General features: G+C 39.9%; 1 protein-coding gene across 4 annotated transcripts in view; it reads left to right on the top strand.

The window, feature by feature from the left end:
• SMYD3 (SET and MYND domain containing 3) overlaps positions 1-12,374 on the top strand; it is a 654,773-nt gene that overhangs the window by 585,385 nt on the left and 57,014 nt on the right. For 3 of the 4 annotated variants that reach the window (XM_030557037.1, XM_030557036.1, XM_030557039.1), the window contains one exon: positions 2,517-2,691. In XM_030557037.1, coding sequence (XP_030412897.1) covers positions 2,517-2,691 — 175 coding nt within the window. Of the gene's footprint in view, positions 1-2,516; positions 2,692-3,834; positions 4,211-12,374 lie in introns of those variants that run through there. The other variant, XM_030557038.1, reaches the window with a different exon arrangement.

The following is a 12,374-nucleotide window of genomic DNA, read 5'->3' as shown; positions in this document are numbered from 1 at the left end:
CAGTGACGTATGCCCGAGAGAGAAAGATTCAGGGTATGTCTTTACTAGCAACGTTAAAGCGCTGCCGCAGCAGGCTGTGTAGTCGCGGCACTGGTAAAAAAAAAACCCCACCCCCATGAGGGGAGTAGCTACCCAGAGCTGGTGCACTTTCTACACTGCCACTTTACAGTGCTAAAACTTGCAGTGCTCAGGGGGTGGGTTTCACCCCGCTAAGCAAGAAAGTTGCAGCGCTGTAAAGTGGCAGGGTAAACAAGGCCTAAGCTACGTATCTAAAATGAGTGTATATACCCCTTAAAAAGAGTTTTTATAAAGGATTCTAAAATTCTATATTAAATTAACCACATTATTAATATTATGCTAATATTTTCTCAACAGGCATAGTGTAAGAATTCTTGTCAAAGTACCTGTTTTATAGTTACTCTTTTTAATTAACATTTCAATATAGTTCCTGAATCTTGTGTAAGAAATCATAAACCACATCATTGTTGGCAAATAAAATAATGATAAATTTCTTCCCTAATAAAGTACTTTCCATCTAAGGGTCTCAAAGCACTTAACAAACAATTAATTTAACCTCACGGTAACCATGCCTTATAGGTGAATATTGTTGATCCTTATTCAGCAAAGCGCTTAGGCATGTTGTTAAATTTAAGTACATGAGTGTTTCCATGCTCAGGTAGAACTCATTCCCTCACCCTGGGAGTATTCATGGAGTGCTTGAGTGCATTGCTGGACTGGGGCCTGTGCTACTTTTCAGCATTGGCATAATTGTGGACCTGGGACCCCCTGACCTGATCTTAGGGGAGTTTGTTTTGCAAGATTAAACTATACATTATGTGCTAAGCAATACTAAAATGCTTTAAATAGTAAAAATGGAAACCATTCGAGCTGTTATGACAGTGGGGAAACATAAAATATATACATATTAATATTTAAAGTAGGCTTTACACAATAGGTTTGAGGCCTGTCGGCCTGAAAGTTAGCATGAATGCTTGACATTCATAAGATTTAGCAATATATAACTTGTGATAAATAAGTAAACCAGCAGAAGAATAAAAAGTTTAAGGTAGTAGATTTGGGGGATTATAAGTATGTGTAACCAGGGAGCTAACTGCATTGATGTATCACGACTGCTGGGAAACGTATTGATGAAAATATTTTGTGTAAGCAGCTAGAACCTTAATTATGATTCCTTGGAATACCACACATGGACAGGGGTTGAATCTTGATCAAACATTGTCCCAGACATGTGTGGTGTGAGAGAAAAGGTGAATAAAAATGGTGTTTTCTTGACCCTAGTTGAGTACGTGGGGGTTGACAAGATGATGCAAGCTGGACTGTCACCTCCCCTCATAATGTACTCCATTTACTACTTTCTCCTGTATTTGTTTTCAGTGGTCTCTAGGAGTTTGTGAATATGATAACACTACATGTCTTTATGTATCTTTTTGTGGAACTGCATTAATACTTTGGGTTATTTGGGTTTTAAATTAAGCCATCACGTCTATATTTATGTTACTCACCAAACTCGCGTATTCTAAAAGCTTTATGTCTCCACCTGACTAAAGAACCTGTCATTAGTGACATGTGCAATTTGCCTTCTGAATTAACCAAAGGCTACATGAGATTAAATAAATTGTGGAGCACTTTGAGATTCTTGGATGGAAAGTGCTATATAAGTGCACAGTATTATTATTTTGTTTGCCAGGGTATACGTTGGTATATATGACCTCAGTAGGATTGCTCACATGCTAAAATTAAGAATACGCCTAAGTGCTTTACTGGATCAAGGCCATAGTATCCATTTTACAGATGAGAAAGCTGAAAGCTGAAAGCTTTGCAGTAGTGAATTCCTCATTCATTTGAATGTGAATCCCAGTTCACTTTTCCAACATACAAAAGAACCTTCTTGTATTGGAGATTAAAATATTCTTTCTCACCAAGATCCTTAAACGTAAACGACAATCAGACAGTGGAGCTGCAATGTTTTCTGTTATCCATGAAACCTGCAGTGCTGCTTCTCTGACACAGCCAATTAGCTCACTGACAAAACCTTACTCTCTGGAACTGTTTCAAATAAAAAGAAAATTAGGTATCTGCAGGCTCAGTTTTAATTTCACGAGAACACTGAAGAAACCACTGCAACTAGGAAAGATGTTTAAGAAAATAATGATGTTTCAAATAGCCAAAGAATAATTGTAGCTGGGTTTTGCTTCAGTATTATATATTAACATAATAATAATATATCCTCTCATCTTGTCACCTTTCCTTTACTCCTTACCACTCAAAATGCAGCCTTCGTTAGAAGACGGTTTGTTAACTGTAAACAAAATTTAGTTACCTGAGGTACCACTTATGTTTTTTTAAGTATGTTTTCAGGAGTTGAAACAGAGCCTGAAATAATGGGATCTCTTTTATCTTAATGCCCTGTGGCACTTATTCCTTGCTAACAACATTGAAACTTGTATTTTTTGGTTTGATGAAGATGAAGAATCCTTAGCTAAGGTTAATAACAGAGTGGGAGCAGGTTCTGGCAATGTGCCAGACTCTTCTAAATAACAGTGCAGATCGCCTTCCAGACACAAACATCTATCTGCTGAAAATGCTTGACTGTGCCATGGATGCCTGTATTAATCTCAGACGTTGGGAGGAAGCCTTGCTTTATGGCAACAGGACTCTAAAACCGTACAGGTAAGAGCTGTGATGGCAGTGGTTTATTCAACTGTCCTACGGGGATGGTCTGTTTATTAAAGCTAGAATCCCCGCCCCCCCTCCAGGGACACCATTCAATTAAGGCTTATCATTGTTATTTCTGAAAGTGCTTTGGTGCACACCTTCAACCTCAGTTTCCCAGTGTGCTTTCTGGATTAGCCTATGAAATAAAATATCCATTCTCCTTGGATAGTGTATAGGATAGGATGTGAAATATTAATGGAAACCACAACAGCAGCTCTGATTAGCCACAGTAGCCTTTGTCAACATCTGATCTTTTTATAAGCACATCACACCCATCATTCCATCACCAGAACATCACTTGTTGGTAGAGACTATCGCTGTGGGAGCTCCTGTGTTTGAAATTAAGGGTGGGGGTGTGTATGGGGGGGCGGGGCAGTCAGGTACAGTGTGAAGAGTTCAGACAGTGATGGAATTAATGTAAATGAATTAATATGAAGTGTGAAGGAAATAGTAATGAATAGCCCAATATTTATTTCATTGACATCAAGAGGCTGAGGTGGTTGTACCCCTCCGTGGTTGCCAGCGCTGGTTCTTGTGCTAAATGCGTGGGGAGATTCTGAGGGCATTAGCAATATGTGTACATTGTGGCTGTGGCAGCAGCTCTGGCTGTCATGCCCATCTGACCCTCTGGTTCTGAGTTCAGGAGTCTCTGCTGCAGCTCCAACATCCACACAGCTGTTTTTCATGTGCTAATTCCACCCCCATAATGTAGACACTACACCATTTGCCTACCCAGTCTGGGAGGCTCACTCCAAGCTGCAGTGTAGACATACACTCATAAGCCAACAGAAGGTACTATGGATGATCCTGCTTTATGTGGCTAGGGTTTGGGATTCATTGGGTCCCAGCGCTGTCGAACAGCTCTGGACAGTCTGGTGGAGGAGAGATGGGGAAGGAGCTAGCATGGCTGGCATTGGCCTGTGGCTCGCTTGCTGATGCCAGGTCTTTTGATTCTGAATGTGGTGAGTGTTCACAAGTATGTAAAGTGCCTGTGTAGACACTACACTGTCTGTGCTGGCCCTGTGCATGGTGTATTGCATTACAGCTGTGTAAACTGAAAATGTAGTTTTTCATTACATTATCTATTTCTTCTCTTAGTTCTGCCTCATCATGTGATATTGCAGCACACAATGAGGCTCCGTGACTGCAGTGAAATGTCGGGGGCATGGAAATGCAAAACAATGCATGCTGCTGCGACCATGAATATCTCACACCCGGCACATCTTTGATTTCAGTAGGCTACTGTCAATGTTCGGCATTTTGCTTGGGAAACTGTCCCACTAGCATACTACCGCTGAATAACTGAGGCTTTGTCTACACTATGCACCTTTTACCAACCCAGCTGTGCCACCAAAAGCACACAGTGTAGCTGCCTATTTTCGGCAAGAGAAACCTCTCCTGCCAACAAAAAATGTCCACCTCCCATGAGTTGCAGGAGCTTTGTCAGCAGGAGAGTGCTCCTGCCGACAAAGTGCTGTTTACACCCCCACTTTTTGTCGGCAAAACTTTTGTCATTCATGGGAAAAGGGGGACTAACACCCCTGAATGACAAAAATTTTGCTGACGAAGTTCCAGTGTAGACAAAGCCTTAGACAGGGACTTGAGGTGCATTAAAGCACCATATTGTAAGAAGTGCTTCCATCATATTATAAGAAGCAAAAGGTTTGCATAAGTTGTGGGTGGCAAGAGTGGCAGAAACCATACATCTGTAATGGCCATGACTTGTTATAAGAAGAGGGCATGAGTGCTTTGAAACACCCAAACTCCTTAAGGGTGAAAATCATCCCTGTTCAATGGGCCAGCACAAACCCAATGACCACTCAAAGAGGGCTTAAGTGGAACTTCAGTAAGGCATTGGCATTGCACCAGCTCTCTGTGTAGGAGCAAATTTCACCCCAACTAAACGCAATGCCTATTTGCATGTTCACTTACAAAATCTTCCCTTGTCTTTTCCCCCTGAGCCTATTAACAATGACTGTCAGGCCAGCAGTACTAAGTGGGTTTCTCCATATATTTCACAGCATAAAGATTACAGTAAGACAGACAGCAATTTCACTGGATCTTTTCATAAACCTTCCCCTGTTTGTTTTCTGGGGTATGCGCTAGTGTTCAAACCACTTAATACAGAAGAGTTGTTTTTTTTCCACCCTATACATTCAGCTAAAGTGTCTTTTGTGAAATGTTACTTGCATGAGAAATTTGACCTTTTTTGTACCTCAAAGAAGTTGCCCTTAGTCTTTCTAGATCCAAAAGCATTTTCTGAAGAGAGACGTTTTCAGTTTTACTTTATTTCTTTTTACCTTCAAGCCATCACTACAAGCTTTAACACACCTGACAAAAAATCCTCAGTTTCTCATTACACCAAATTGCGCCCAACGCAGCAGGAGAGAAAATCCTAGGAAATCTTCTGGGATACATTGAATTTCTCCTGTTGAATCAATCTACTGCTTGGCTGCTCCTGCAGTTCTGTTACAGCTATCTATTTTCCTTTTCTCAGCTCTGGAAAAAATATTCATACTGTTCTCCACAGGGATCACTGAAACACTCAAGCAGTCCCTATATATGGGCAATGATTGCTACAATGGTAAAAGACTCTAAAGAATTGGTCAACAACAATTTTAATTTTAAATGATGTGTTTATTGTGTGTGTCCCATTATTTAACCAGCAGGATTAATATTCGCTGCTGCATGCTCGATGCTGTTTTTAATGTATATTTTCACTGCAATAGTTACTTAATTTTCAGAATCATCCAGTTTATGCAACTGGCACAGACAGCTGGCTAACCTGCCTAAAAAACAATTTATCAAACTTGTATATTCAATAGCTACCTTCAAGTTGTAAGGAATTGTAATATTTTATAAAAAAGTGTGTCTTGGTGCTGCTGAATATTTCTAGATCTTTGAAAAGAGACAGGAGAGCTGACAGCTGTCAAAATGAAAAGCTACTGATTAGCTTGCCCTAAACCATAATTGTCCATAATTTGTTGAAACCTACAACATATACTTTCACTGAATAGTCTAAACCAAACAATTTTACACAGCTTTTCTTGTAAATTCCAGAATAACAATTTGTCTGTCCAAGAACCTTAACAAAAGTTAACAGATATTTACTTAAATGAAAACCACCCCACATCACGGTCAGCACTCAACAGCTTGCAAAAATAAACTTCCTTACAAAAATCCTCATGAACCGTAACCACAAAAATAACAGAATATCAACAAGAAGTGCTAGTCAGGTTTGTCATGTCTCACTTAACACATTCACTCTCAGTTTTCACTCCTACTCATAAATGGCCTGATCTGAGGTACTTACTCAGGCAAACTTGTACAAAATTAAATCTGAGAAAGGACCTCAGGATTTGCCCCATAAATACAATCAAATCACATACGCTCAATTCTGTCTACCTCTAGTGTCCAGTAGTTAACTCCAGACAAATATTGGAAGTATGCATCTAATATAAGCAGTGCCAATAAGCACCTGGTATAAAAATCTGCTACATGACATTGGTTATAGCTAAATGGGGAGGAAATTAGGTTACGTCACGGACATATTGGACTTAAGATGCAAGATATGCAGGGTAAAATGTTGTTCCCCCCTTTGAGTCTGGAGAGGGCTGCAGCTGCAATGGAATTGGTGAGGTTCTGTTGCAGAGGACATGATTCAGCAAAGCACTTACGCACATACTTATGTTCATCCCTATTTATCACATTCAGCACTTAATCATGTGCTTAACTTTAAAGTCCCATTCCCTGCAGATGGACCTGCTGCTATCTTGATCAACAATCCATTGTCCCCTATGCAGCAGCATTAGGGGTTATTGCAGAGTGAGGGCTGTACAGTCTCAAGGTTGAGGGGAGGAAATACCTTTTGTCTCAAGGCCAGTGATTCAGTCTTTGTGGGGAATGGGGAGAGAGGATTTCAATCTGATTTCAAGTCTGTCTAAAGAGAGAACTGTTACGTCAAAACTGAACTGGAGAATATTGCAACTGCCACTGAGTCTATGCACACAAGCAAGAGACACTTGTGCATAGAGTAGAGCACAGCAGGAATCAGAATATTTTCTGAACAGATTGTTGAATTTTCATGAAGTATTAATGAAATGTAGAGCAGATACTTCTCATTTAGAATTCTCATCTAGCAAGTTTGCCGGATCCTGGTCTTTAAATATCTCAACTAAATCAGCAGACAGATGAATAAATTTATGATTACTATAGTTTCTTCTCCACAAACCATCTTTATGTAGCAAGCTGAATAGAAATGAGTAGCTGTGGAACATACTGCTCTAGAAATAGTCACTGAGTTTATCTTTCTTTTAAAGCCTCCAGGAAGGCTCCATGGTAAAAATGTCATTTTTTAATTTGATTGATTTTTCTCTTCATTTAATATGTCTTACAAATAAGCCCTGCGCTTTGATGTGTGTGTCTTTTGTAATAAGTGTGTGATAGATGTGGTGGCTAAAGACAGTTAAAATAAAACTGTGTTTCTACTCTTCATGTACTCTACAGGATTTGTAGCTGAGAGGCAAAGATTCCCCAATATAACATGGCATTAAGAGGCAGAGTGCCTTTACTTTCTACTAAAAGTCAATCCTCCAAGAATACTGCAATGAAACAAACTGCTGAGATACATAGCATCACTAGGGGATGCTGGTGCTTAAGGGTTTAAGTCTAGCAGCCAATGGGCATCTTCTGAATGTGGGAGGTTCCAAAGAGAGTTGTGATTGACTGGAGAATTTGTGAACATATTGATAGTTCAGTGAACAAAGTTCAGTGATATTGTCTTGATCTTATAACCTCTGGAGTAAACATAACTTACCTCTCTGTTCACCCTAGATTAGAACAAATAATTGTGAAGGTAAAAAACAAAGACTGTAAGAGACAAAGGGAGAATAATATCCAGAGTTCCTCTTTTATTTATGGTTTGTACAAAATGGCAACATATGCATATATCTGATATTTAGAACCAAATGCTCACTGGAAGAAGAGACGCTGAAAACTATAACAAAAAATTAATGAATGAAAAACTGCCTAAAAGAATACCATCTGTGGGGAAAGGCATGCACGGACGGTGTGCTTTCATTCCATCGAAAAATTCAGAAAACACAAGAATTGAGACATGCATATGGTAAATTTCTTCGTGATGTAACTGTTCACTTTCGGGCTGGAGTTAATAAATGTGAACAAATAGACCCACTGTCAAGGGTATTTGTGAATGAAGTCATGACTGGAACTTGAACTGAGACTCAGGAATGATTTCACTGGATTGCTGAAAGATAAAAGAGCAATTCAGTTACAAGCTTTTCAGGCAGGGGCTGCATCTACCTATGTGAATGTGCAGTGCCCTGGATACTGATCCTGATTAGAGCATTTGAGCAGTTGCCATAAACACAATAAAACAGGGTAGGTGAGGCTGAAAGATAAGAAAAGAGAGGGCCTGAGTGGCTCAGAACTGGTAGAATGATGCAAAGCTCTCAGGATGTAAGGCACCAGAACAAACTCACCCCAGGTTACTGGTGACCGAAAGTTACCAACCTGATGCCTGTTTAGTGATTTATGTGAAGTAAGTTGATAGTCACTACCTAGGTATCTATGTCCTGATCAATAATAACCACATATCCTCCTAGGAAACAGGTTTTCTGGCTCATTGTTTACTTTCTGTATGTCTCTGTCTAGCACTTTAGACATTAGACTCTTCCTATTCTTCCCCAGTTTCAGGTGAGAGATGTATCAGGAGCTATTTGAATCCTGATTCTGTTATTGGTGGATAGTGATTTGTAGTCCAGTTCTAAATAACTCATTTTTTGAACGGAACTTTTTCTTAACTAGATCGCAGAGGCTTGCAGAGACTCATCTTTCTCTCACACAGCCACAGGTGTATACTTTTCTCCACCTCCAGTGTAATGCTTGCATAGGATTTCAGGCTGTAATTATGGGAAGAATTGCGCTGTATGTCACTGACTGTCTCAATATGTCTTTAGATGCTTTCCTTTGATTACATTGTAGGACCTCTTTCAGGTAGGCCATTTAGGACTTCAGCACTTCTTCGAAATAGAGTTCGTAATCTCAATCTACCGTCTTCCTTTTAAGAGCTGCAGTGTTTTCTTTTGTTGCAGTTAAGAAGGATGAGTTGGAGGTCTCTGTATTGTAATTAGAGTCGTCATTTGTTGTACTGGAAATGTTAATCAAATGATACTGATTGGAGCTCTTTGAATGAGCCTACTTGTATGCAGGCACCCATAAAAGGAGACAAAATGCCCAAAATGTAAATAATGATTAAGTACTATAACTGTGCACAATAGATAGCCAACAGAATCTTTGGTCTGATAAATCGCTCTAGAAAGACATGAGCAGATGTAATGTACACTGCAGAACGTGCACAGAGTGGCTATTGAACCTTACAGCGGGAATGGTTTGTGGAATAGATGGGTTTGTAGGAGTTTTGCTAAGGAGAATGAGAGAGTTCATGGCAGGCAGTGTTCTAAGCACAAGGGTTGGAATACAAGGTGATCTAAAGACAGGATTCAGAGATAGGATGAAGGGAGTAGTGAGGATGATGAAACTTTGAACTTTGTGTGAAAGAAGCCACTGAAGAGATACAAGGAGAGGCGGAGGGGACACTGTCAGGGATGTAGAAAATAGGATGAATTTAATAGCACTATTTCTGATGGGTTGAAGAGAGGGAGAGGGAGAGGAGAAGTCAGACTATGTAGTAAGCAGTTGCCATAGACAAGTATTAAGGTGGGAGAAAGTGCAGTAGGCAGAGAGGGAAGGACAATTGTGGTCAAATAGTGTCTAGTTTTCCTTTGAAGAAGTTGACAAAATTTTGGATAGAGGAGGTGAAGAATGGGGAGCTGGCAGTAGTTCCAAGAAGGGAGTCAGAAGTAATGAAGACTTTCTGGTAGTGAAGGAGTGGAAGCTGATGAGAGAGGGAAGTTAATAGACTCATAGACTTTAAGGTCAGAAGGGACCATTACGATCTTCTGGTCTGACCTCCTGCACAATGCAGACCACAGAATCTCACCCACCCACTCCTGTAACAAACCCCTGACCTATGTCTGAGCTATTGAAGTCCTCAACTTGTGTTTTAAAGTTGTAATAGATTAGCAAGAGAAAGTACAAAGTTGAGGCAGGAAAGACCAAACTTGCGTGGGGTGGGGGAGTAGAATTTCTCCAGTGATGCTAAGTGGAGTACATGTAAAGTTGCCGGGAAGAGAGACAGAATTGCAAGCGGGAGAGGGGAGATAATGGAGCAGCAGGAAAGAGGAGCAAAGGTATTGGAAAGGTAAATATCTGGAATGGTGAGATGGATGACATGGTAAGTGATGGGAAGATGGTAATCAGAGAAAGGGAATTTAGAGATGGAAAACTCAAAAAGAATAGTTCCAGGTAAGGGTCAGATCAAGGGAGTGACCAAGTCACTGGGTGAAATAACTGGTCCATTCTGGAGACCAGAACAGGAGGGCCAGAGGTTTGGCAATCAGGGGTATTGTGCTGGTGAAAGTTGAAATTGCCCAGGATCATGATAGGGAGCTGTGATGAAAGGCATGTGGAAACCTGGACATCAAAGTGAGAGAAGAACCACAATTTGAAAGGAGGGGAAAAAAGTGGAAAAGGGAGGAAATGAAAGCATCAGGAAGGGGAAGAGGTAGATTGCAGTGTGAAAAATCTAACCTGGAACTCAGCCAGGAGATTCTACCAACCCTGAGTAATCTATTTCCTTGGTTAAATAGGTAATTCAGGGTTTCTAGGTTTTGATTTTTGATTCCCCCCCTAAATGTTCTAGTGTTCCCTGAGCATGAGTAAGATTTGCACAGCAGAAACTCTTTCTCTTGCTCACTTTGCCATTTCATTATCAGGCAAGACACGGGAGGTGGAGCCCCACCAGTTCTTTGGCTTTGAAGGAAGCAGTAAATAGGAAGCCACATAACAAAGGCAGGGATGGAAAGCAAGAACTCATCTGAATGTCAAAGAAGGACAACAAATGATATATATAGTGAAAACACCAATAATTAGAGACTGATGAAAATGTAAAGGAAAAGGCACAAGGAAGCAGAAAGTAGGCTGCCTAAAGGACTAGCTGACCTGACAAAAACCTCAGCAAAATAAAAATAACAAAGAGACAAATCACATCACCTCTGGAAAAACAGGCAAAGCTGTCAGGGAACAATGAAAAAGTGTAAATGGAAACAGCAGAGAAATAAAGACATCATTGAAGAAAACTGAAGAATCCATCACACACATGGCCAATAAAGGGGAGGAGGAGGAGGAAAGAATATAGAAAATCAAAGATCAACTAAGAAGAGAAAAAAATGAAAATATCAGAAAAGGAGGGGAGAGAAAAAAAAGACTTCTGGTCTAGAAAAAAATTCTTTCATCTCCCCTCCTCCTCTCCCCACTCTGACCCTGAAGAAAGAAAGAAAACAAAATACTTTCACAACTGCAACACTTGCCTAAGAGGAAAATCATCTTTCTCCAGCTGTTTAATGCACTCTTGGAAGATATGGTCGACAAGCTGCCAAAAGTGAAGATAAAGTTGTAGGATGAAGGAATGCTCATTACAATACCATCATGAATATATTTCCATATTAATTCCAGTACTTTACCAAGAATGATAAACTCTGGAAACTTAATGTTCGTATAAGGCTGGTCAACATTTCACAAGTCTCTAGGTAACTGGTGAAAGTGACAGCCAACAAGTAGGAGCATGATAGACAATCTGTTCTCAACCAAATTAAAAAAGAAAAAGAAAAGAAAATCTCTTGGTGCAGAAGCATGCTTGGCAGACTTTGAAAAATGGAATTATATCTTAGAGCACTATGAAACAAAAGGCTTAACACACACATTCATGAAAAGGAAAACCATTTAGGAGATTAATTTTATAGTTATCAAGAGAATTTGCAACATTTACCACAATTTTTTTTAGATAATTTCCTTTCAGATAATGGCACAATATGTTTTTGTAAGATTTTGATCTAAATCATGCCAGATCCTACTCAGTAACTATGGAACAACTGTACATTGCCGCATACAAGACAGCCCATCACATATGCCTTATACCCTATGACATATGGTGCAGTTTCCCAGGAGATCTTATAAAAGGTCGTGAAGCTTGTAACCACGGAATGTATGACATGTTAGTTGCTAGCTTTCAGGAATAGTTAGAGATAAGTTATCTTAGATCACTTGTCTTACCATTGTACAGTAGTTGTCTAGTAGGCCTTGCATGTTTCAAAGGATTTCAAAATGTAAAGCCACGTTGAGTAAAGTTACTTCTCCTCATGTAGCATGAGAGAATTTTCCAGTGAAAAGCATGTGATGTACTTGAGGTGAGATAACATCCTGCATACTTCCCCTTACCCGTATCTATTGCCATCTGTCTTCACACTGTTGATACGTGTATTGTCTTGTTGGCATGTTTGCAGCACAGGTGAGCACTACAATTTTGGACATTTATCAAGAGGTGCACATTAGCTGGCAAGTTGTGCAAGGCTGCTTTCTGGGGAATAAGGCATAGACAAGACTATTAATTAAATGGAAGTATGTTGTTTTCTAGACAAATGGAGATTTTCAAAATATTGTAGACTCAAAATATTGTCCCACACTGTGGACAATGCAGAGCCCAACAGCCAGCTCCAGTT

The sequence above is a fragment of the Gopherus evgoodei genome, chromosome 3 (assembly GCF_007399415.2).
Source record: "Gopherus evgoodei ecotype Sinaloan lineage chromosome 3, rGopEvg1_v1.p, whole genome shotgun sequence".
Taxonomy (NCBI): Eukaryota; Metazoa; Chordata; order Testudines; family Testudinidae; genus Gopherus; species Gopherus evgoodei.
Note: the sequence above shows the minus strand (reverse complement) of the source record. Positions and strands in the feature narration are given on the sequence as shown.